The 26,820-nt window shown below is 34.8% G+C and overlaps 5 protein-coding genes across 6 annotated transcripts; 2 read left to right on the top strand and 3 right to left on the bottom strand.

Moving 5' to 3' along the window:
* The first annotated feature begins 1,898 nt into the window (after positions 1-1,898).
* LOC123662212 (abscission/NoCut checkpoint regulator) lies at positions 1,899-4,006 on the top strand. The gene is made up of 6 exons (XM_045597087.1): positions 1,899-2,399; positions 2,474-2,560; positions 2,646-2,719; positions 2,794-3,043; positions 3,142-3,390; positions 3,734-4,006. The coding sequence occupies exons 1-6, from the start codon at positions 2,352-2,354 to the stop codon at positions 3,938-3,940; spliced, it is 915 nt and encodes a 304-aa protein (XP_045453043.1). The 5' UTR covers positions 1,899-2,351; the 3' UTR covers positions 3,941-4,006.
* A 47-nt stretch (positions 4,007-4,053) lies between these two features.
* On the bottom strand, positions 4,054-6,408 carry LOC123662211 (CCA tRNA nucleotidyltransferase 1, mitochondrial). Its single transcript, XM_045597086.1, has 6 exons — positions 6,205-6,408; positions 5,920-6,119; positions 5,534-5,817; positions 5,020-5,340; positions 4,580-4,796; positions 4,054-4,358 (listed from the first exon to the last, which is right to left on the bottom strand). Exons 1-6 carry the CDS (start codon positions 6,253-6,255, stop codon positions 4,061-4,063), a joined length of 1,371 nt encoding a protein of 456 aa, XP_045453042.1. The 5' UTR covers positions 6,256-6,408; the 3' UTR covers positions 4,054-4,060.
* A 3,797-nt stretch (positions 6,409-10,205) lies between these two features.
* LOC123662082 (DNA repair protein XRCC3) lies at positions 10,206-11,386 on the bottom strand. The gene has a single exon (XM_045596971.1). It carries the CDS (start codon positions 11,124-11,126, stop codon positions 10,215-10,217), a length of 912 nt encoding a protein of 303 aa, XP_045452927.1. The 5' UTR covers positions 11,127-11,386; the 3' UTR covers positions 10,206-10,214.
* Positions 11,387-11,959: 573 nt separating this feature from the next.
* On the top strand, positions 11,960-13,471 carry LOC123662046 (probable pterin-4-alpha-carbinolamine dehydratase). 2 transcript variants are annotated; one of them, XM_045596935.1, is made up of 3 exons: positions 11,960-12,239; positions 12,465-12,674; positions 13,348-13,471. In XM_045596935.1, the coding sequence occupies exons 1-3, from the start codon at positions 12,072-12,074 to the stop codon at positions 13,429-13,431; spliced, it is 462 nt and encodes a 153-aa protein (XP_045452891.1). In that variant the 5' UTR covers positions 11,960-12,071; the 3' UTR covers positions 13,432-13,471. The 2 variants fall into 2 exon arrangements, with proteins under 2 accessions (XP_045452891.1, XP_045452890.1); XM_045596934.1 differs by lacking the exon at positions 13,348-13,471 and adding an exon at positions 13,123-13,298.
* Positions 13,472-13,621: 150 nt separating this feature from the next.
* LOC123662472 (L-threonine ammonia-lyase-like) lies at positions 13,622-24,428 on the bottom strand. The gene is made up of 10 exons (XM_045597313.1): positions 24,414-24,428; positions 23,872-23,982; positions 23,697-23,767; positions 22,465-22,749; positions 21,825-21,987; positions 20,739-20,894; positions 19,583-19,719; positions 17,320-17,419; positions 16,859-16,984; positions 13,622-13,768 (listed from the first exon to the last, which is right to left on the bottom strand). Exons 1-10 carry the CDS (start codon positions 24,426-24,428, stop codon positions 13,622-13,624), a joined length of 1,311 nt encoding a protein of 436 aa, XP_045453269.1.
* Positions 24,429-26,820: the final 2,392 nt, after the last annotated feature.

Genomic DNA, 26,820 nt, shown 5'->3' with positions numbered 1-26,820 from the left:
GGTGAGACAAAGTTTTCGAATAACGTTGAGCTCCGAGTTCCCAACTACTTCTGCACCGGTATGACGAAGTCTCTCTATGGAAGAACAGCTCTCCCCAAACCCGCCAAACATGTCAGATGCCAATGTCGTCCGACATCACGTGTCGGTCCAAAAGACAATAGAACGGTTTCTGTCGGGCCCTATTATTGATCTCTAGGAAGGTGACCTTATTTCCTAGTGCCAGAGCTCAGGAAAGTGGTTGCCTGCCTGCCTAAGCGGAAGGCCCCAGGACCCGACGGTATACCAACTGCCGCACAGCTGCCTATTGGATGCCTCATAGCTCTCACAAAGTCGTTCAACGAGATATTCCAGACCGGACACTTCTTTGTGATATGGAAGACCGGGAATATCATCGTCCTACCTAAGTCGGGTAAAGACCGTCGACTCCCGGGAAGCTACCGGCCCATCACGCTACTCTCGCAAATCGCCAAGCTATTTGAGCGACTGTTGCTGCGGAGACTCGCGCCCCATTTGCCCATGTGGGAAGAGCAGTTCGGTTTCCGCAGCAGACACTCGACGTCGTTCCAGCGGGTAAGAGTTCTCAGCCACTTAGCCAGTGAGCTCAACAACCGGCGCTAAACGGTCGGGGTTTTTCTAGATATGGAGAAGGCCTTCGATCATGTACCCTGGGACTCCTGGCCAAGTTGATTGATACGACAACACCGCCCACGTATGTGCGAGTGGTGGCGTTGTTCCTGGAAGGCCGTAGCTTCCTCGTCTCGGTGGATGGTGTGGATTCCCTGAACCACCCAATCCGAACTGGAGTACCTCAAGGCAGCTGTCTGTCACCACGACTCTACGCGGCATACACGGACGACATCCTTTCCTTCCACAACTATTAGCGCAAGGGGGAAGAGGACGTGCTGTTGGTGCTGTATGCGAACGACAGCGCGTTCTTTGCGTATCACCAGATCGTCGCCACCAACAGATTGCAGCGTCTGCTGGACTTGCTCTCGGAGTAGTTGAACATGTAGAGGATGGCCGTTAACGTTGGGAAGACGGCCATCCTACAGACCGGCGGCTCCAGGCCACTGCGCCAGCTCAAGCTCCGAGACCAGGACGTAGAGTGAAAGACTTAATGAGGTATCTGGGGTGCCAGTTATCGACCTGAGGCTGCGCATTGTTCCCACCGTGAACCGTGCGGTGAACACGCAGCGGCGGCCCGGTCGAAGTTCCACTCCGTCTTTACATCCAGATTACCCCTCAGAACCAAACCAATGATCTACGGTGCTTACGTCCGCTAGCGCCTGGCGTATGTGGCCCTGGCCTGGTACGCGCTGTGCTCGGCGTACCAGACTAGAAGTTTGCAAGTCCAACAAAACCGTTGCCTGCGCTTGATTGCAGGAGCTCCGTGAAGTCAGAAACGACGGTCATCCATCGTGACACCAGGACGCCCACCGTGGAGGATTATGTGCATCGGCTCGCACGCGCTAAGTTCGCTCGTGCGGACAAAGGTGCCTGCATACACCTCCACGGGATTGCCCCGCTCCATGTGAGATCGTATTCCGTGTGGCTACGGTAGTAAAGAATATAGCCACCTCCTCTCTTCCCGTGGGTGTTGTAAGAGGCGACTAAGGGATAACACAGTTCCGCTACCACCTGGGAACTTACAAAGCCGACCGATGGCGGGATAACAATCCTACTGCTGGCTTGAAATACACAGGCTGAAGACGGGCAGCAGCGTCTTCGGTGTGACAAAGCCAGCACTGCGGTCACCAACCCGCCTGCCCAGCGTGGTGACTATGGGCAAAACACATGAGTTTACGCCATTTCTTTGGCACGAACTTGTGGAGGCCTATGTCCAGCAGTGGACTGTAATAGGCTGGAATGATGATGATGATGATGTGAGACCGCCGGAAGGGCGTCCTCTACTTCGCGAGCTCCTGCAATCACTACTGAGGCGACGATCCGGACGACAGGGGAGGACATTCCAGCGCCAAGTAATTAAGCAAGTGACCATCCGACAGGGAACGACCTGGCGTTGGGATAATACTTTGACCAGGCGAAGACCCCAAAGGCTATAATGACCCCGGAGGAAACGTGTTCCAGTGATGAAAGCCCGGGTAAAAGGATGTGTCTCAGCCTCATTTATAATTTTACTCGAGACAATCGATTAAAGTGTAGTCAATCACTAAATTTGATTTGACATTGACATTTGACCAAGATTAAACGTGGATTACACGAAGGATTTTATTATAATATTGAGTTTTATTTTCCTAACATTTAACTTTTCCACTTAGAAAGTTAGAAATATCAAAGAAAATATTGCAAAATTCGACAACCTTGATACGTTGTTCGATAACCTTGTTACCATGGCTTGTAATTCCTGTTCAAAATCATTTTCATTTCTGCGGCAAGAAGTAATTTTATTTTTAATTCATTTAATGTTTATGATAAAAAAATACTTGCTGTAACAAAACTTTGGAAATTTTAGAAAGGATGTCCGGGTTGTGGATTCAGCTATTGCTCAAAATGTTTAAATCACAAAGTGTTTTTGCAAAAACTTAATTCTGAAGCAAAGGTAAGCGATTGTACTTTCAAAAAATACTTTAAATCTCACTGTTGTATAAATGATATTTTAGGAGTCTTATGTTGTTTTTGTTCAGGTTTGTGCTAAATGTAAAAACACAGCTAACACAAATGAATCAAGAAAAGTTGAACCACCTGATGCATACTATAAGTATAATATTGTTATCTACTGTTATCTTATATTGTTATCAGTGCTTTTAATGCTTTCTTTATTTTAAACTTCAGAAGAATTGGTTCTACAATCGATACTACAAAAAGAAAAGATACCAATGAAAATGCAACAGATGAAGAAATATATGACAAATTAATGAAATTGAAAGAAAATAAACAGGAAAATACGCAAAAATTAAATAATGACGATATAATAAACCGCTTAAAAAAACTTAAGGGGGACATTCCTTCAACATCTACTGCTGAATTGGAAGCAAGATTAGCCAATATAAAAGGAGTCCCTGTTAGTGCAGTTCAGACTAAGGTTATTTATATATTTACAGACTAACTTTGCAAATATTTTTGTTATTTAAAATCAAAATTTTTTGAATAGCGAATATATATTTTTTACATTTCTTATAGCTAGTATTACCCAGTCCAGATTTAAGAACAGAACAAGAACAAGCAAATGACCTTTTAAAGCAGTATATGGCACAGACTAATATTGATGCTAAATATAAAGATGAATTTGATGAACTTGTGAGTGATATCGAAATTAGATTACAAAAACTTAAGGGGTCTTCCACATTTGAGCCAGCAGGGACAACAAGTTCTATGAACAATGAAAAAGTGGAAGACGAAGATGAAATTATTAAAAAAATTATTGAAAAGGTAAATTAAATGAATTATTAATAGTTTAATTTTATTTTGTCTTATAAAATTGATAAGATTTAAGGCATTTTGTAATATAACTATTTAAACTTTAACAGTCACTATGAGCACTTGATTCTACAGGACTTACCACAATCATTATTTTACAACTACCAATATAAGAGTACTTGTATATAGGATTACCTGCGACCTTGGCACCTGCAACATCACCAAAATATTGGGCATTTCAAAATAATAATTGTGGTAAGAATCAAGTATTATAATAATTAATAAATAAGAATTGATTAAAAAGTGTTCCATTTGTAATATATAAATTGTAATAATACTAACTTTTTCTTTAAAGGCAAAGGTTGAGAATAAGTTAGAAGAAAATGAAATTTGTGATTCAGTTGTCGAAGAGCTACCTTTTTGTGAAATATGCAATGAGGATGCAAAGATGCGCTGTCTCGGCTGCAAATATCTTTTCTGCAAACAATGTTTCCTCGAGCACAAAGATGATGATGATGGGTGTAATAAATATGAACCATATATTGCACGAAAAACTTCCTAAAGTTTTGCTTTGTGAATGTATATTCAAAACAAAATGCATATTAATATAATAATTTGATAAAATTAAGACTTATTTACATCAAAGATTAATTAAAAATAAATAAAATGCTTAAATATTAAATTATTTTTTATTTTCCTTTATAACACTTGGAATCAATTTAACTAAGTCGTCAGTTGTAAGCTTGTATTCACTGTCTATCCACAGGCCTTTTAGTTTATGTATAATACGGCCATACATTTTGCCAGCTGGAACTCCATTCTCTTTTAAAATTTTACCGTTTAATGGAAACCTAGGTATCTCCCATTTTCTGAATTCTTCTAAAAGTTTCTCTTCACCTTTATATTTAAGAAGTTCTTGGACATATTCAATAACATCTTTTTGTTTTATTTTGCTGTTTAATATTAATTTTTCATAGTATCTAAAAAAAAATTTTTTTTAGTTATTACATTAAAAAAATGTAATTTGAATTTGAGGGTTTTCGAGTGAGCACTGTAGAGACGCCTTATTCCTAGAAACCAGCAAAGCACCTGTAATTCCTCTAATGTTACATACCTTGGTCAGCAGTAATCATTTAACATGCCTGCTCTCCTCCCCTTTAAATAAAAAAAGTGATTGAGGAATAAAATACTCAAGACTTACAATAAAGGTCTGGAAGAATCTTCAGTGTGATCTCTGTTTTCAACAATGAAGTAAGTCATGTCTCGTTCATAACTGGAGAATTTTAGGCGAGCATGTAGAAATGTGACATCATCAATATCTTTAAGTAGAGCAGCTAAGTAACTCATTGGGTGCAAGCCTAAATGTTTGCTCATTTTAAGCAGTTTATCTAGCTCTCCTATATTTGGGTTGGGCAAACCTATTATATAAAACAATAGAAAGACATTAATAAAGATTTACTAAAATTTTAAAACTAAATTAATAAAAGCAACATTTGTGATAATTTAGGGTAAAACTTTGCCAGTTTGGTAATTAAGTTTGTAGTAAAATGACGTACGTAAGAAATTCCAGTATAAAAATTGAAACTTTAAATTATGAAGTAGTAGTATACTAATTTTTAGTCATACAATATTTTCTTTTACCTATGTATTGTCCAATGTTGACATTCAGCATTTCTTTTAGCAATTCTCCAGCAAAGTTTCCTTGCAGTATCTTTTTTAACTCCATCCAAATTCTTTCTCCAGACACATTTTGTAAACCTTCTGCATTTTGTTTTATAATTTCTAGAGTGTGTTGGTCGTGATTATCTGGCTTCTCTGCTATTCTTCCATAAAACCGAAAATAGCGCATAATTCTTAAGTAGTCTTCTTTTATTCTCACATCTGGGTCTCCAACAAAAGCAATTCTTCTGTTCTTAAGGTCGTCATATCCATAAAAGTAATCATAAACTGATCCATCAAATCCTGTTGAAATTTCACATTTTTATTATTTCTATTAATCCTTTTATAAACAGGCTTAGTAAAAAGATTTATTTTCAAATCATATTAAGTTATTAGTATGCTTAAACAAACTAAAACTTTTCTTATTTTCTTTTAGTTTTGTAAAACAAATTCAGCAAAAAAATCTCAAATATTAAAAATATACAATAAATATTACCTAAAAACATTGAATTGATAGTAAGATCTCTTCTATTAGCATCTAATTTCCAATCTGTAGTGTATTCAACTTCAGCGTGCCTTCCATCTGTAACTATGTCTATTCTTAATGTGGTTACCTCAAAGTTTTCTTTGTCATTTATTCTGGGTGTGATTGTTCCATGTTTCTCTCCTGTCATGTTAATCATTCGCACTTTTTCTGCAGTGAACATATATTTCATTTGCTGAGGAGTAGCTGTTGTAGCAAAATCTAAATCCTTCGCTTGTTGACCAAGTAACAAATCTCTAAAAATACATAGAAACTTTACTATGCACATTTAAAAATTATTTTGGAACAATTTGTCAGCTGAAAAGTACCGTTGACGTATTATAATTTGTTATTGTTACCTTACAGCCCCACCGGCTATCCTGATTTCATAATTGTATTTATCAAATATCCTTTTCAAATCTAATACTTCTTGAGTAAAAATACTTTGAAACTCTGGAGTGTTAAGTTTAACAACAACAGGATCATCACGGCTTTTTAAATCCATATCTATTTTACTTCGCAGTCTTTTTGTCTTCGGAAAACTTGTTTTACTGTAAGCCTAATTTATTTTATTACATGGTTAATAAATCAAGAGTATACAAATAAATAATATAATAATAATATTCTCTCACTCTGTTACTTACTCTGAAATTTTTTATTAAATTAAACTTCCAATAATAGCTGTAGAAATTCATTCCAATTTGAGTTATACTTGTTAAATACTCTTTGGTTATATATAATTAAAATATATTTTCATTGATTATTATATCATTGTATGTCTGTATGGTATACTTTAAACAAATTTTACCAAAATTTTACTTGAATGAGAATGACATCAGTAAACGACAAGCTGTGTTGCCAACCCCAAGAAACCAAAAAACAGTAGCTCACCAATAAAAAACAGGAGAAAACAGTAGGTAAGGTAAATAATTGTGTTTGCTCGCAAAGGAAAAAAAACCGACTTCACTTACATCGACGAGTAATACAACGTAGATCGACGAAAAAATAGTCAAGTAATTACGCGTTATCAAAGATTACTCAAAAAGTATTTATCAGATCTCGATAAAATTTATATGTAACCACATGACAAACATCAGCTTTCGATTAAATTAAAAATTATCAAAATCGGTACACCCAGTAAAAAGTTATTCCGAATTTTCAAGTTTCCCTCGATTTCTCTGGGATCCCATCATCAGATCCTGGTTTCCTTATTATGGTACTAAACTAAGGATATCTCCTTTCCCATAAAAAAAGAATTATCAAAATCAGTACATCCAGTAGAAAGGTTTGCCGTATAATACAACGTAGATCGATGAAAAAAGCGTCAAGTAAAAATGCATTATTAGATATAACTCAAAAAGTAGTTGTTAGATCTCAAATAAATTTAAATGGGACCAATTGACACACACCACCTTTCGATTAAAAAAAAATTGTCGAAATCGGTCCACCCGGTCAAAAGTTCTGAAGTAACATACATAAAAAAAAACAGTCGAATTGAGAACCTCCTCCTTGTTTGGAAGTCGGTTAAAAAAGGCGAATTTCATACTTTCCTCGTATAATTAAAATAATTACCTACTTTTATTAGTTATTAGGACTCACATACATTGTTAACCTTCGGTCAGTCGCGCATTTTTTGCTTACGCGGTTGGTCGCGTGGGGTCTCTGAAGACCCCAAAAATAAACAGCCTAAAAAACAACTATCTAATTAAATTTTCTTAATTATCTCAGCAAATTATTGGTAATTAATCTAATTACAATAAGACTACAACGAGTTACATAAAAATATTCTTTTATTTCTGCCTTCAACTTACAATCTAAAAGTAGGAACCTAAATTTCTGTCCTTGAGATCACAATCACAAAACAAATGTTTTAATGTAACTAAATGCAGGAACTTCTCCTTTTAATTAATCTATATACAATAACACTAAAATAACAAAGACAGTTACGTAAAATTTGGGAAACACCAACAAGATAAAACATAAACTTTTACCAATTGAAGTCAGTCATGTTTTTACCGATTATATTTTTGAACACAGTCAGTGTATACCGTTTTAATATGTGTTGGTCATATGTCAGCCTTACAATAATGGCAAACAGATTTGAATTTTCAATCTGTTGGTCTTGGACAATGAATGGCAAAGGTGTCTTCCTCCATTTGTAAATTATTTTGTAGGTACCATTTCTCTCCCTCTTTTTGACGATGAAAAAGTTTTGTGACGATATATTTATCAATGCCTCATCATCTCTATACGAACTTTTCAAAGCTATGTGTGTTCATTCGATTCCAAAACCACATGCAGTTCGTCCAACGATTCTAGAACCTGACATGCTCACGCAAAAATTCTCAATTCTCAAACAGTTCGTCCCGAGATACCTCATGTCGTTCTGTAGATTCATCTTCACATTTCTGCTCAGAATCAGTATTATGCTTACTCCTTTCATCCGGATATATACCGCTTTCACCATCTTCATCATCACTACCACGTTAACATCGTTATTTTTAACATCTAACCAGCTTGATATACGACGTTGTTATTCTTCGTCCATTTTACCAGTTAATAAAATTTAAAATAACAAAAAAAATACATAAAAATATGTTAGAAAAAAAATCTAAATTAAAAAAATTAATTCAATTTTACTTACATGGTTAGTCGCGTGGGGTCTTTCAAAACCCGTACGCACAAAACACGTTTATATCTCTCGGCACATACGCGTGAACTGAAGTTAGCAGCGATACGCAGCAAGTATAATTCAAATTAGGAGGGTACCTAAAATATTGAATCGCTGAGATGGTTTTAAATGTTAACATTTTACATTTCTGTAACACCTGGGCTTTCAAAGATCCCACGCGACCAACGGAGGGTTAAAGTAGCATTATTTTCCACTTTCATCCTCAATTGCCTCATCTTTAGTATTTTCAGACTCCCTTTCCTTGTTGTTAAATTTCTTTATGTGCCTTTTTGTGCCTTCAAATGAGTAGCAATCAGTTATTTCGGATTTAACCGGTTGCTACTTATTTGAAGATTTAATGTGAGTAACCGAGGTAAAAAAAGTTATATGCTAAATGAATATATGTACACTAAACATAGCAAGTATCTACTACATAATCTTCCAGCACATGCTTAATACTGCAGATTTTTTAACAAAATTAATATTATATTTAAGTTCAAGTACTGCGTTTCATCATCTTCTATGTATATAAAAATTAATGTTTGTCTGTATGTCCTTTATATAATCGTAAACTATGCATTTGATCATGTCATATTTTCAGCAACGTGTTGTGCGTCAGCCCACGATGGTTTTTGAATTGGTACGACCTAGAAAAAGCGTAGCAACGCACGTAGGGTATCGCTAGTGTTAAATAAAAGTCGCACACGAATTCCGCACCATTGACTAAACTGAATGTAAATAAATGTTCTGTAAAATATTTAATTGTTAAATAAAATTAAATATTTTATGAATATTTCAAGCGTTTACCTAATGCTGATTTTAATATCGAGCAAAAAGCGTCAAAAAAATCACTTTTGTTGCCCCCTAAATATCTTTAAATAATAATAATATCTTCTAATAGTCTTTACTATAATTTTATTATTTATTATTAAAGAAAATATACAATTTAAGTATTTTGTGAATATTTCAAGGGGCTACCTGTTACCATTTATTGATATCGAGCAAATATAGGCAAAAAATCGCGTTTGCTGTATGGGAGCTCCCTTAATTTTTAATTTTATTTTGTTTTTAGTATTTGTTGTTATAGCGGCAACAGAAATACATAATTTGAAAATTTCAACTGTCTAGCTATCGGTATCGCGGCTTTTGAGATACAGCCTGGTGACAGACAGACGGACAGACGGACGGACGAACGGACAGACGGACAGACAGCGAAGTTTTAGTAATAGGATCGCGGTTTTACCCTTTGGGTACTGAACCATAAAAACGTGTTTTTAATAAGTTAAAACTTGTAAATTTGTATAGGTTTTACGTATAGATTAACTCATTGGGGTGTCAGTTTTGCAAAAAAGTGAAAAATCACAAAAATGTCGATTACTGCAAATGAAATTACTTGGCAGGGCAGAGTTCTTTAATCTGTTAGTATACGCAATTGATGAGTACCAAGGCATCGGGTTGATCTATAAAACTGATGAGCGTATTAAGAATACAAAAACCAACATTGAAAATTCAGTAATGCTTTCTTGGAATCGAAACCGAGACTATATGTGACTTTTTATGGCTACTAGACCGTCTAATGTATATATTATAGTTAATACTTTAAAAAATTGTTTCAATGGATCTGTGCTGCTGTTTCCGTCTTATCAGAATGATAATTCAGGCAGTAGGTATATGAAAACAGAATATGCACCATATTGAAAATACCTAGGGGAAATAGGTACAACAGTGAACTCTGGATTCGATTGTGATACAAATAACATTTATGCTTGATATACAAGTAATAAATTATGTATACTTATATGGTTGCAGTAGTCACCATACAGATCTCTAATTTGTAACACAAAAAATGTAGCATAATAGATGTAATGTATTCACACCATTTCATCATTCTTTCTTTTGTTAGGGTTTAGTTTACTTAATTATTACATAAAAGAACACTTCACACTTTCTGTGTATTAAATCAAACTACAAAGCGTTAATTGATTATTTATTATCAAATACATCTTCATCTTCTAATCCTTTTTTAGTAATTAAAAATTTTGCAGATGACCCATTTGGCAAATGAGGAGCGTAAGCTATAGTCAATTCTCTAGATTCCTTAAATATTTTCGTAATTTTTAATCTACAAGTGATCATATTCGACCACACCAGACCTAATGTTGGAAGCACATCATCAGAACCATTAAAACAAGCTGTCACTTGATTGATACAAATAACAGCTAAGTTATATTCTTGGGCTATATAAAGAAGATTTATAGCAAGTTCTTTTAATTCCTCTGCTCTTTGAATATAATTAGTGTTTTCACACCTAAAAGGAGCAGCTACTGAGTCTATTATAACAGCAGAAACCTTATTTAACTTTAAAAGTTTTGGTAAACGCACTCTTATACAAGATAATAATTCATGGGACTCGGTCAGATGTTCAATAAATATATTGTTTCTGCATGCTGTGTCTTCCTTACTGGACCAAATGTTCTGGCTCATCTGATTAAATCTCTTTACAGGGAAAACATCTTCTGTACATATATATACACAGCCACTTAAACCACAGCAAACAGCAGTTTGCAGTACAATTTGTGTTTTTCCTGTTCCACTTTCACCATATATTTCTGTCAATATACCTCTTTTAAAGCCTCCTTTCAATATTTTATCAATACCTCCACAGCCACTCTTTACAGCAGCGTTATTTCCTTTTAATAAAATTCCATTTATACTACTAGGGCTACAATTGTATGTAACAATGTTTTTAATCAGTAGTATCTCGTCGTTAATCAAATTTGTAAGTTTTTTAATGTCCCAAAGAGAAAGAATAATTATTTGTTTAGTAGTACAAATACCTGCTTTATCTAATTTATCGTATAATCTGGTAGGTAGTATTTCTTTCAAAGAATCCATTTTTTAAATCAAAATAAGTACTAATTGCAGCAACGATTTTAATTTTCCATTTAAAAAAAAAGTAAATTAACGGAATTCTAGACCAAAAATGGTTTATTCTGCACTAATATTTTTAGATGAAAATAAAAATGAATAAAAAAAAAAAACATTTACCAATTATAAACTTTTATTTATTGTATTCGCTAATATGATTGGTCGCCATACAACAGCTGATTACAAATGATATATTGTCATTCTGATTTGATCCTTGAACGTGTGCAATATAGTTGATTATCATAGAAATGTTATTTGACAGATTGTTTTTCATACAATCCGATTTACGTTATGATTGTTATGAATGACGAAATACAATTGAATTTACCTAATAATTTTTAAGATTTTGTATAATTATAGACTTTGAAAGGTGTAAGCTTTAGTCGATACGTAGCGTTAAAAAAGGAAAAATTATTTTGTTAATTATTTAAAGGCAAACAGAACATTGCAAATTTATTTAATGAAAGTAGTCAATCCACATTGTTGTTGGTTGTTGGGGTTAATCAATAATCATATTTTATATTTATAATAGGGCTGTTGATATTTTTTAAAGTCTCTCTCTCTTTCTTCTTTCATTAAGTTATGTGTCAACTTCCGTTCGCCTCACCCGATCACACTTTTTGTAACACTCTCATCACATATTCACCAGCTTACTCCCCAAGACAATCGCGCGTACAGAAGTTTTACTTCAAAATATCGAGTGTCGACATTTAAATTTCAATATCGAATTATCGATATATCGTCTCAAAAAGTAATAGTAATAAATATCGATATTTCTAAATAATAATATCGATATTTCGATATATCGATATTTTATCAACAGTCCTAATTTATAAACGATATCAGCAATGTCAAAATAACAATATTTTAAAAACTACCGCATATTGTTAATTGATAAATATTTTTAATTCAATGATGTTTCGAAGTCGAAGTGTGTACAATGTCGCGTATTTGATAGCGATACACTTTCACCCCGGCGGAGTCGCCCATAGCGCGCATTCTACGATCAATGCCACAACCAGTTGCGCCAGTCAAGTCGTGAGGTTCGCCAGTGCGACTTCGTCAAGTAAGAGGAAAATGGTAAGAATATTAAATAAATAATTACCTCCTTGCGTTTCTTTAGTATTCAAGGTTACTTTTTATCTTGGTCATTTTACTTTGTTTATTTAAGTTTGGTGGTTTAAAATTAGAGTTGTATTTTTTTGTGATAAAAATGAAGAAATATTTTATTTAGTTGTTATTATATAAATTTTAAATATTAATTAGTTATAACAGTCATTAATTTATAAAATTAATATTGTTTAGGCTGACAAATTAAACAAAGAGGAGCGCGAAGGTCTCCTTCAACCTCTGCTACAAAATGGTTGGAAGGTTCAAAGCAATAGAGATGCTATTGAAAAGGAATTTCAATTCAAGGATTTCAATGAGGCGTTTGGTTTTATGACTCGTGTTGCACTTTTAGCTGAAAAAATGGATCACCATCCAGAATGGTTCAATGTCTATAACAAACTGCAGGTATAGTTTTATTCTTCTTCATAAACAGCTCATAACTTTAAATATAGAATCTATATTAAAAATATTTGTATCTGATATAAGATCATTGTAATTTTCTTGTTTGTGTCATATGTAAATTTTATACAACACAAGTTTTATATTATTGGCAAAAATCAGAACTTTAAATAAAAAAAAAACAATCTTAAATATTTTTTTAAAAATTATTGTACTTATCTGGGGTATTAATTCTATTAAAAATGAATAAATAAGATTAGAATTAATTTTTTAGTAAAAAAAGTGGGTAAATTACGAAACTTTACCTTGGAATTTAAATTATTTGTGTAGTTGAGTGGACGATGATTAAAGTTATTACAGTTATATTTTAATATTCTTCCTTGTGACAATAGTCTGTTATTGTTACATATATGTTTAGAAAATAGACTGTATTTTTATTGGATTGATTTTCTAGATGCAGCCCTACTATACCTGTGCCAAAGTTAGAAGCAATCAAATTCTTAGTGGACTGTTTGTAGTAATAGGTTTTGTATATAAAAAAAGAGTATTATTTTCCTCAAAAGTGACTTAAAAGTAAAACTTTGTTACAGCACATGGTATTATTAAAATTAAAAAAAAAAGTAAAACTAATTTTCTTTTATTGTTCTTTGAAATCTTAAAATTTTCTTTCACATTTTAGGTAACATTATCATCCCATGATGTAAATGGTCTAAGTAAGAGGGACATTAAGATGGCAACATTTATGGATAAAAATATCCAATAATACCACAAACAAATATATAAATATATTATTTAGAATGTGATCAAGTGTATTTTTAATATGTTAAGTTTTATTCATATTTTATAGACATGTATGTTGATTAACAAAATTTATTAAACATGTGCTTACAATGTGTTTTCTTTTTCTTTATCATATTTAAAATATGATTTTATTGTTTTTCATTAATGTAAGTTTATTTGCATTTTGCATAGCAAGGGCAGGTTTTGTCATCATTAAAAGGTTCAGTTTCAAATAGACAAGCGTCAGGGTATGCCCTCTCAATTATTCGTTTCAGTTCCAAGGCATGTTTCACATCTCTTGTTTCACAAACAATTTTAATCTAAAAAAAAAAACAAACTATAATTATTATTATAAAGATTTTTTTTTCATACAACTAGGTCGCCAAACAGGCGTACGGCTCACCTGATGGTAAGCGATTACCGTATTTTGTAGACGCCTGAAATATCAGAAGCATCGCAAACGCGTTGCCGACCCTATCCCCAATCCCTACCAGAAGCTCTGGTCACCATACTCACTGAATGAAGTTAAAAGAGGATATGATTTTTTTTAATAAACGCTTCACACTCAATGGCCCAACAACGGCTGTAAGATTTCCTCCTGTGTCGGGGGTCCGGACACACACACAATACAAGCACAAACGCTCAGACCGCGACAAACATCTATATAGCCAAAACAAATGTCTGTCGTGAGCGGGCATCAAATCCGCGACCGCCAGCGCAACAGCCAGTACTGTGACCGCTGCACCAACGCGTCGTCGTAATTGTGTCAAAGGAATTTGTTAGTAGTTAGCAAATTCGAAAACTAATTATAAACTTTATTGATTCTCAAACTATAAGGAAGCCATGATATCCTTGGATGAGTTAGAATATGCCATGCCTGCCATGATATCGTGATATGATTAGGACGACAATACTTTATTAGGGTTCCGGAAACCATCATAACACAAACGACAGCTAAGGTTTCAGCCAATTATTCTGGGCACTTAGCCGACTTGTCATTAAAAATGTTCGCAAACGAAAAAAAAAAACCGACTTCAATTACATCGACGAGTAATACAACGTAGATCGACGAAAAAATAGTCAAGTAACTACGCGTTATCAAAGATTATTCAAAAAGTAGTTATCAGATCTCGATAAAATTTATATGAGACCACATGATAAACATCAGCTTTCGATTAAATTAAAAATTATCAAAATCGGTACACCCAGTAAAAAGTTATTGCGGATTTTCAAGAGTTTCCCTCAATTTCTCTAGGATCCCATCATCAGATCCTGGTTTTCTTATCATGGTACTAAAGTAGGGATATCTCTTTTCTAACAAAAAAAGAATGATCAAAATCGGTACATCCAGTAGAAAGTTATGTGGTATAATACAACATAGGTCGACGAAAAAAGCGTCAAGTAAAAACGCATTATTAGATATAACTCGAAAAGTAGTTGTTAGATCTCAAATAAATTTAAATGGGACCAATTGACACACACCATCTTTCGATTAAAAAAATTTATCGAAATCGGTCCACACGGTCAAAAGTTCTGATGTAACATACATAAAAAAATACAGTCGAAAAAAATATATACATATATGTAACACGTGGTTCAATAAGTCCCGAGACTAAGTACTAAAAAAAGGTCTTTTTTATAAAATTAATTTTTATTCATCAACATAGTCTCCTCCAAGAGCGATACAGTCCCTTCAACGCTTTTCTAACTTTTCTATCCCATGTGTGTAGAACGATTTGTCTTTGGCTTCAAAATAAGCCTCCGTTGCTGCGATAACTTCACTATTTGAGTCAAATTTCTTACCCTGAAGCATTTTTTTGAGGTCTGCAAACAGCCAGTAATCGCGGGGGCCAAGTCTGGCGAATAAGGGGGATGAGGAAGCAATTCGAAGCCCAATTCGTTAATTTTGGCCATCGCTCTCACGGACTTGTGACAAGGCGCGTTGTCCTGGTGAAACACCACTTTCTTTTTGTTCATGTGAGGCCGTTTATCCGCAATTTCGTACTTCAATCGCTCCAGTAAGCACATGTAATAGTCACTATTTATATTTTGCCCCTTTTTAAGGTAGTCGATGAAAAGTATTCCATGCGCATCCCAAAATATAGACGCCATAACCTTACCGGCCGATTTCTGAGTCTTTGGACGCTTCGGGCGGCTTTCACCAGCCGCTCTCCACTCCGCTGCCTGCCGATTGGATTCCGGAGTGAAATGGTATATCCAGGTTTCATCCATTGTTACATACCGACGTAAAAATCCTTTTTATTATGATTCATTAACGCCAAACATCGCTCTGAATCATTGATACGTTGTTCCTTTAGATTAGTTGTAAGCCAACGCGGCACCCACTTAGAAAAAAGCTTTTTCATGGCCAAATTTTTATGTAAAATAGTGAAAACACTACCAGCTGAAATCTTCACTATCTCGGCTATCTCTCGCACTTTTACCTTCCGATCTTCCAATACGATTTTGAGGACTTGGTTAATATTTTGTTGAGTCACTGCTTCATTTGGACGACCTGAGCGTTCCCCATCATTGGTGTCCATGCGACCGCGTTTGAAGTCGGCATACCACCGACAAATGGTTGCTTTAGAGGGAGCTGATCCTGCATAACATTTTATAAGCCATTGCTGTGCTTTAACGGTATTTTTTCCCATTAATAAACAATGTTTTATCAACACGCGAAACTCGTTTTTTCCATTGTATCGAAATTACAACCGTAGCGTCACATAAATGTTTCAAAATCAATAATTTTATTGTTCCATTTTTAAAAATTTGACACATATTCTTGTATTGATAGCCAGTACTTTTTAAAAATCAAAAGAGTTTTTAATATATGCGCCATTTCCAGGTTAGTCTCGGGACTTATTGAACGATCTAGTACACATAAAGTAAACTACAAATCGCGACAGTTATGACTTAATGAGCGACATATAATGCTTTTTAAGGCGTTGCTTGAAGCAAGCTTGTGTAGGTCCACAGACGGACAGCATTAACAGTAAATGAATTGGAGTAGAAGGAGGTACAATGGGGAAGAATTTTCAGAAGCAAATTGGATTCAGATCTAGAGGAGTGTTCATGGGAATCGCAAAGAAACGTGAACTGTTCTTTAAGGTAATGAGGGGCATTAGGATTAAAAAGAACACAGTAGAGTAGAGTAAGTACATGGGTATTCCTGCAAAGGCGAATTGGGAGCCACTTGAGTTTACTGCGAAAATCGGAAACGTGGTCATATTTGTGAAGACCAAATATGAACCTTATACAGAGAAGGCGCTCAAGCTTATTTAGTTAGGTAGTTATAAGATCCTTATTAGTACCGGTATAATATTATCCATAAATGTTGACTAATTTATCGGATAGACTGATCGTGGGTAATATATGAAGGAATCTAGCCTAATTATTTATAAATTTACCTCAACTCGATATATTTCATTCTCTACCCAGATGCGATCTTGAAACTGTCGGATTATATTACATCCTATAGCGGCTAACAATTTCATTAACTCTTCATAGGCACTTGCGAAATCCTTAATTAGGACCTGTAAACAATTTTAACAGGAGGACATATATCATAGCTAACATTTCATTTACATAAAATTATTACTTATTAATTTAATTATTACTTATTAATTAATTAATAATATTACAATATTTTTTTTCGTGTTGTACTCGCCTATAAATTTTTAAGACATTTATTTAGAGAAAAATCAATTTAAAGAAAAAAAAATCTTTTCAGTCCTTGAAATTTACCGCCCTTAGAAAATGTATCAGACAAACAAAACCAAACGTAAGTAACAACTATAACAATAAACCAATGCATGCGTCGTTACATTTTAAACTTATATATTAACAATTATCTACTCTAAACATTTACTTTGAATTTAATCAGTCGTCCTTCTGCTGCTAGGCCTCTGTCCAAACTGCGTCCGAGTAGAACAGCGTCAATATTACCTCCACTGCAGATGCACACCACACTGAAATAGAATTGAAAATATATAAAAAAGAAAATTGTTACTACTTTTATTACTTAAGACAATATAATATAAATAAATATCTTATAACAAACACATGGTCGTCTGTTCCTATGGTAAGCAACTTAATTCTTGTGTAAGGTAACAGCCGAATGTTACAGCTTAATATTTTTTTTTATCAATATAGGTACATAGAAATAATAATAATAAAAATAAAAATATATAAATACAAATATTATACACATAAAAACCAGAACCGCCAGTTACATTAAAGCCAGAATTCGTCGAAACCCTATTAGGAAGCAAAAAATCTTATCGCGAGAAATGAAGATTCCCACTAGGACTATAGAGGACATGCCCTAAATCAATCTTTACAATTAAAGAGAGTGGATCAATCAAAACGCCTTCTGTTGCGATACGCAGGTGAAAGGCACAGAAATATCCTCTTTACCGATGAAAAAAAATTCACGATTGAAGAACACTACAATAAGCAAAATGATAAAGTGTACGCTCACAGTTCTAAAGAAGCTGCTCAAGTTGTTGGAAAGGTACAACGTGGTCATCATCCTGCGTTAGTGATGGTTTGGAGGGGCGTGTCTTATCAAGGAGTCACATAATTGTGTTTGCTCACAAACGAAAAAAAAAACCGACTTCAATTACATCGACGAGTAATACAACGTAGATCGACGAAAAAATTGTCAAGTAACTACGCGTTATCAAAGATTACTCAAAAAGTAGTTATCAGATCTCAATAAAATTTATATGTGACCACATGATAAATATCAGCTTTTGATTAAATTAAAAATTATCAAAATCGGTACACCCAGTAAAAAGTTATTGCGGATTTTCGAGAGTTTCCCTCGATTTCTCTAGGATCCTATCATCAGTGCCTAGTTTCTTTATCATGGTACCAAACTACGGATATTCCCTTTCCAACAAAAAAAGAATGATCAAAATCGGTACATCCAGTAGAAAGTTATTGCGAATTTACGAGAGTTTCCCTCGATTTCTCTGGGATCCTATCATCAGTGCCTAGTTTCTTTATCATGGTACCAAACTACGGATATTCCCTTTCCAACAAAAAAAGAGTTATCAAAATCGGTACATCCAGTAGAAAGTTATTGCGAATTTTCGAGAGTTTCCCTCGATTTCTCTGGGATCCCATCATCAGATCCTAGTTTCGTTATCATGGTACCAAACTAGGGATATGCCCTTTCCAACAAAAAAAGAATTATCAAAATCGGTACATCCAGTAGAAAGTTATGCGGTATAATACAACGTAGGTCGACGAAAAAAGCGTCAAGTAAAAACGTATTATTAGATATAACTCGAAAAGTAGTTGTTAGATCTCAAATAAATTTAAATGGGACCAATTGGCACACACTACCTTTCGATTAAAAAAAAAAAATTGTCGAAATCGGTCCACTCGGTCAAAAGTAACTTGATGAAACTAACTTCTAACTTCTGAAGTAACATACATAAAGAAAAATACAGTCGAATTGAGAACCTCCTCCTTTTTTGGAAGTTGGTTAAAAACTACATTTTTGTGAAAAAGGAGTGAAAACTTCAGCCAAAGTGTATCAAGATACAATCTTGGATCATGTTGTGAAACCTCTCAGCAATACACTTTTTAAAAATATACCGTAGACTTTCCAGCAGGACTCTGCACCTGGTCACAAGACACGAACTACCCAGGTCTGGCTTGAAACCAACGTTACGGACTTTATAAGAGTTGAAGACTGGCCCTCATCTAGCTCAGACCTCAACCCTTTTAGACTTCAAATTATGGTCAGTTTTAGAGAACATGGCCTGCTCTAAATGACACGGCGACATTGAGTCTCTTAAAAAATCTTTGGAGCAAGCAGTGGCGAAATTTCCCTTGGAAACAGTGCGTAAATCCATAGATTCGTGGTCAAACAGATTAAAGGCCAGTATAAAAGCTAAAGGTAGCAATTTCGAATAGAATATTTTTTTTTATTTTTTGCTGAGACGTTAATAAATATGTAGATATAAATTTTAATAATATTACATTACTTCATTTAAAAAAATACTTTTTCATTTATAACAGAACTTATGGCTGGAAGAGGTACTTTACAACGAAAGGACCCCAGTTATCACTCGAACTACTTATATAACTATGTTACAGTTTTACTTTCAAAGGCTTACTTCTTTGTTTTAAGTTCCGGCACGAGATTGCCGATGATAGCAGCTAAAGGGCATGCGCCAGCTCCCTCTACAACGAAGCGTTCATTCTCTACCAAGTGCAAAATGGCTCGAGCAACCCAATCTTCTTTCACTAGTAACTACAGTTTTCATTAATAATAATATTGCATAACACTAAGTATTAAGTTTTAAAATATGAGCTATGAATATGATTTTATTGACGTAGGACATAGCAAGTATATTTTGAGCAAAAAATTTCCTATCTTACGGTGTGGTTACGGCAGTAAAGAATAAAGCCACCCCCTCTCTTCTCGTGGGTGTCGTAAGAGGTGACTAAGGGATAACACGGTTCCACTACCACCTTGGAACTTAAAAAGTCGACCGATGGTGGGATAACCATCAAACTGCTGGGTTTGAAATACACAGGCCGAAGGCGGGCAGCAGCGTCTTCGGTGCGACAAAGCTAGCCCTGCGGTCACCAACCCGCCTGCCCAGCGTGGTGACTATGGGCAAAACACGTGAGTTACGCCATTTTTTGGCGCGAACTTGTGAAGGTCTATGTCCAGCAGTGGACTGCGATAGGCTGAAATTATGATGAGTATGATCAGCCTAACCGGGAAGCACTCTAACCTTAGAGAAGACCACAGCTTTATAGTACTGCTCTCAAGTAGTGTTGTAGGTAAGTATTCCTGCGGTAGGGTAGCCAGCGCTCCTGGGCAGGCTTGGGGTTAGAATCGGAAATGTTCTAGCAATGCTTCTGGTATTGCACGTGTCCGTAGGTCACGGTATCCGCTTACCATCACGGAGTGTACTTTGGTTTACCACACTGGTTGAAGTAAAAAAATATGTATTTTGCTATATTAGAAACTAGCTGTGCCCGCGATTTCGTCCGCGTGGGATTTAACAAAAAAATTATTGTTCAGTTTACAGAGTTATAAAATAAATTTCTTAAATAAAAGTAGCCTAAGTTACTCCTTACTATATCAGCTATCTGCCAGCGAAGGTCCCGTCAAAATCGGTCCAGCAGTTTCAGAGATTAGCCGGAACAAACAGACAGACGTATAAAAATTGTTAAAATGTTATTTCAGTATATGTATCATGTATACATCCATATGAATTTTATTTATTTGTATAGATATAGGTAAAGAAAGTATATTACCAATTTATCAAGCTTATCTTTAACGTTATAAAATGCATTAACACCGACGTATGGCATAGCTATGCCTTCAGCTATTGACGGTTCGTAAGGTAATGTTATGGGTTCTCCAGCTTCTAAAGACTTGAAAAAAGTTGGAAGTCTTTCAGATTGTACACCCTAAGGAAATTAGATTTGTAAATGACTAACAATTATTAGGTATACTTAAGAAAGACAAGTTACGGTTTATACACTTCAGTCTGTAATATTCTACTGCTGGGGATAAACCTCTTTCCCCATGTAGGAGAAAGATCAGAACTTAATCCATCACGCTGCTCCAATTCGGATTCGCGGATATATTCCCCACTATGTGTAACAATCGCTATCAGGAGTACATGATAACAACCGGGACCGACGGCTTAACGTGTTCTCCTAAGCACGATGGGGAGACCCACAAGAACTGCAAAAAGACCCAGACCACGGTAAACATCTGTATAGACAATACAAATGTTTGTCATGTGCTGGAATCGAACCGGCAACCACCAACGCAACAGCTACAAACCGGTGCTATGGCCGTTGCGCCAAAAAGGTAAGTTTTTATTATATTTAACAATATAGATTAGATTTTCGCAGTTCTACTCGCTTAAGTTCTATTTTGGATCTCCAACTATGCAGCCGATCGATGGCGGGCTAATCATCAAACTGCTGGCTTTGAAATACACAATCCGAAAACGGGCAGCAGCGTTTTAGGTGCGACAAAGCCAGTCCTGCGATCACCAACCCGCCTGCCCAGCGTGGTGACTATGGGCAACACACATGAGTTCATGCCATTTTTTTTGGCGCTATCTTGTGGAGGTCAATGTCCAGCAGTGGACTGCAATAGGCTGTAATGATGATGATGATGATGATGATGAACTATGCACACTTATACCGTAAGTTGAATGTCACTTTAGAGGTTTTCGTGTGAAAGAATAGATAGTAAATATAGGTACCTACTTGTAATCAATATTTTTAACAATTTATATCTGTAAAGTGGATCAGTCAAAATTACAGTATTTTTTATATCGAATTGATTATTCTCTTGTTACAAAATAAACTTTAAATACTAACGTAAACCAGGCATTCTGGCTTTAAGTGCTTAACGACTGTAGCCACAGACGCCACCAGGCCACCGCTCCCGACTGGTACTATTATTGCATCAAGACATGGTATTTGTTCCAATATTTCTACAGCAATAGTCCCATAACCGCATATGATATTTGGATAGTCTCGTCTAATTAAAAATATATGTATTTATTTTTTATACACACGCAACTAAACTAAAAATTTGAAGATGTTTGTGTTAATCTTTATAAATATAACTAGCTAGAGTTGTCATAACATTTGAAATATATTTTTATAATGTAAAGTATATCTCAAAAGTCAACAAACATACATAAATAGAAGAACATTGCCCTGAGGCCTGACGGAACTGTTTGTCAATATGACCTTAGAGGCTAGAAAAAACATTGTCGATTAACGAACCCTGCTTTGCTTCATTTTTCTCTGTGTATACAATACCTTTTTGGATTTTTATTAATTCACCAAATTTGTCTTTGAGGATTTCGGCCTTTTAAATACATTACGACTTATGTTTCCGAAACATGAGATCTTTTTCACGCAAACTAACTCGTTTTAGGTATCATTATTTATATCTTACATTATAGTCTACTTACTGTTAAATAACTTTATTTTACAAACTTTGACTAACTTAATATATGTGAGTCCTTTATCCTTCGCATAGGCTCTGGCGTACTTTTGTGCATCTACCAAGTTGTTGCCTTGAACTATAACTTTGGCACCCAAGTTTTGGCAAAGCTGCATTTTTATAACCGCAACACAGGTAGGCATAATGACAGTGATTGGTATTTCTAGCTTCTGGCCATAGTAACAGATGCCCATAGCATGATTACCAAGAGAAGCTACCACCACACCGATTTTTTGACTATCTCTTGGTAACAACTGTAAAGCATTGATCGCTCCTCGTTCCTTAAAGCTATTTAAAAATTATCCGCATTAATAAAGTACAAATTTCTATACTACCTTATTATAATGAAACACAACAGGACAGGAGGTCTGCGAAACGTCGGGCATCTAAAAAACTTAATAAACCGCGATAAAATCCGAAAAAGTTGTTTCATTATGAGTGAAATTCGCGTAAACATTAGACAAATATATAATACCTTTCTTTAAATACACCCTGCTGAAAATTCCAAATAAAAAACGATGATTTGTATGGGAAGTTATTGTAAACTATTGTTTGTTTGAAACAGGTATTCCAAAATTTTCATACATTTTCATACAAATTTTATCTGTTTTTATCTGGGTTATCTGGATTCCAGATAGATCTATCTGGGCTATCTGGATCCAGATAAAAAGAGATAAAAATTTTGGAATTTTTATACAATTTTTCGGTTTTTTATTGGAAATTTTCAGCAGGGCAACTATGACAGTGAATAAGAGTACGGACTTACAACCAAAAGCATCACAAGCGCGTTGCCAACCCTACTCCCAATGAGCCCCCAGGAGCTCTAGTCACCTTATTCACCACAGGAACACAACACTGCTTGAAAGTATTAAATAGTAGCTGTGATCTTCTGTAAAGTCGAGATACTTCCCCCAGTCGGGCTGCTTCAGATTTTGAGCAGGATATTTGCTGCTATGCTGTGTTACCTCAGTTAAATCTTAATACATATAAATTACGCATAAATTTCTTTAGCAGCGATAGACTCCTAATCTTTTTAACTGATTTTAATCGAATTTGCAAACCGTGTGCAGTTTGTTCCAACTTGAAAGATAGGCTGAATTTTATTTTGATATATGTAATTATCATATTTAAGAAATAAAAAATAAAACGATACGAAGTTGGCCAGGTCAGCTTACTTTTATAAATGTAATATGTTAGGATGATTAAAATAATTTACATATTTTTTTTTAATTTACCTTCCCGTTCTTTGAACTGTTTCTAATTTGTAGTAAATGTTGATACCACTCTCGCGCTGGTAGTGCGATGCCTGGATTTTTAAAATAATCGTAATTGATATAGCTGCTTATATCATTATTTCTTTAGTCTTCTTTTTAAAATATAGTAAATGTAAATATAATATTATACAATTACCAGGCAAGGAGTCGGTGTTATAAATTTTTTTATTCGTTTTGCTGCTTCTAATATATCTTCATATTTAATTATTTGTGGATTTTCTGGATCACAGAGTTCGTCAAAATCTTCCTATAATGCGATAACGTAACTTAATTTGCTGTGTGGTTACGGCATCAAAGAATATAGCCACCCCCTCTCTTCCCGTGGGTGTCGTAAGAGGCGACTAAGGGAAAGCACAGTTCCACTATTACATTGGAACTTAAAAAGCCGACCGATGGCGGGATAATCATCAGATATCATTCAGATAATCAACTGCTGGCTTTGAGATACACAAGCCGAAAACGGGCAACAGCGTCTTCGATACGACAAAGCCAGCCCTGCGGTCACCAACCCGCCTGCCCAGCGTGGTGACTATGGGCAAAACACATGAGTTCACGCCATTTTTGGCGTGAACTTGTGGAGGCCTATGTCCAGCAGTGGACTGCGAAAGGCTGTTGTGATTGTGATTGAACCTAACTTTACCATTTCTTTAATTTTTATATTAATTTTTGGCTACTTACGTTACGTCTCGTCATTTTGTGAGAATTATTATTTGAAAAGATTTAACTATTTTAAAAGTTTTTTTTATATCTGTTTTATAAAATCTTAAACTAAAAATTTTCTTTCTGACAGTTGGTGACAAAAGGTGACAAATTATGTTATATCCTTTAAAAATACAAAGATTTTGTTTGCTTTATTTTGTGCCACACGTGTGAAGGCAGACTGATAGAAACTCATATTTAGCCAATATATGTAATATAGGCTTTTCGTACTTGTGAATGTGACACTTGAAATTGTAATGTGATAGTCCGATGGCTTTCAGTGCTGTAGTTATTTAGACACACATCTAAGCTGCTATCGTTGAATTTGTCGTGATTAAATGTTTTTTGTGGTGAAGCAGAACGTCAAGGGAGCTTTCACGTTCTGTAATCGTTTTGATGTATCTTGATACTTTACCTACGATGGCAGATTGATGAGATTGAATTACATCTCGATATATTTGTATATTTATTATGATTATGATTTTAGATCATCGTAATGTACCTATTGTATTTATTAGGTATACTATCATAATATTTTATTCTAGAAACGAGTTTGGTGGCTAAAATCTTTTTGCTCCAAAAATAATATTTGTTTATTTATTTACAAAAATGCCTTTATATATTCCACGTACACTTAAGAACACAGTTTTATATTCTAAGTAGTTTATAACTTCTTGTGAAACTTTGATTCCTTGTTTTTCATGATTTTTATTCATTTTATGACACAATCTCACCGGAGTTTTTAAAAGATAAAAAGTTATCTTTTCTTATTTTTTTTATAAACATTTATTTAATTTAAAAAAAAATCATTTTGTTTATTTATTATTATTAATTTATGGAGTGTAGAAGAAAGGAGCACTGTCTTTGCGTATCAGAATATCTGTGCAAAGTAGGAGACGCCACTTGTAGCCAGAGGGCAATTTTCAAATAAAGCGCTAAAAATTAAAGAATAGAGAGACTTAGATCATATATATTAAAACCCTAAGTTTGCCTCCCTTTTTAGGAAAAAAAACTTCCAATTACTTCACGTAAATTGTACATCATTTTATAGATAATTGTTTGCTCTACCGGCATCTACAACTAAAAAATTGGTTTTGTTTTTGTAATTTAATTAATTGCTAAAATTGTTTATATGACGGCTTAAATTTTGAAACAACGTCAACATGATTGACAGTCGGTAATTTTTTTTCTTTTTTAGTGCAAATTATTCGCACAGGTAATGCTACTGTATTATATTGTATTGTTGTATTTAATGAAATATTTTCCCTTTTACAATTTTATCACAATACTTTATATTCACTTACAAAAGCTCTTTATAAATTCACTACAATTAAGGACTTTTAAAGTTATCTCACAGTAACTGTTTAGGTTATATATACCAAATATTTTCCGAACTCAGCATACTCCACGTTCTTTGAATTTGCTTACTTCATATCATACTTTTTGTTTGAACTCCTGTTATTGGCCTTAGTCCGTCTGTTGCAGACAGACAGGGTTTCAAATGAAGTTTTCCTTCTCCAGAAATCTGATGATTTTAAGCCAGGTTTATCCCTCGGTCGCCTTTTACGACCCCCACGGGAAGAAAGGTGGAGGTGCTATTCTACTCGGCCGACACCACACGACACGTTGTTTGAACGATAATTTAACGTTTATTAGCGGACACTTTTTTAGCTGAATCCTCATACAAGGCGGTGCTCCATTCTTCTACACTCCATATATTAATTTATTTATTATACGTTGTACGTTTTATTAGGTTGATTGACTGGTTTAATGGCACGTTTTAGGTTATAATAATCTAAAGCTCGGTTTTATATACGGGTCCTGCAACGGAGCTTTGCTCATAACATTTCGTTCGCGTCAACGTCGCTGCACGTCTCAGCTATCAATGGGTGCGGTCACGTGATGCGGTTCGCAGTGCGCACAGTGCACGCCAGTTGAGTGACGTTTCATTGTAATTGGTTATATTTTAAAACATGACTGCAGGCAAATTATATTTTTTTTACTTAATAAAACAACTCTTGTTGTGCTTATTATATACAAACACGTGTGAATAAAACAATGCGAGCTGGTTACCTACTGTATTATCATGATCTATGAATTCAATAGTATTTGTGAAATACGAAATAAATTCTCGTAATGTGATGAGGGTTTTGTACACATGCGTTACGTGGAATAGAAAAAGCGACAGAATGCTATTCTATCTAAGTTGCACAACACACCCATCTATCGTCATGCCTCTGGCGGCCGTAAATTGAAAATAAAAGTGCAACCATTAAGCCGATGTACCCCCACTACTGTTGTTGCAAGACCAGTGTACTGTGTAGAAGGTCGTGCTTAAGAAAATGTGTGATTGAAACCCACATTTGCACATTTCACATGCATACCT

Source organism: Melitaea cinxia, chromosome 18, assembly GCF_905220565.1.
Source record: "Melitaea cinxia chromosome 18, ilMelCinx1.1, whole genome shotgun sequence".
Classification (NCBI taxonomy): Eukaryota; Metazoa; Arthropoda; class Insecta; order Lepidoptera; family Nymphalidae; genus Melitaea; species Melitaea cinxia.
The sequence above is the reverse complement of the archived record's forward strand: the minus strand, read 5'-3'. Positions and strand labels throughout refer to the sequence as shown.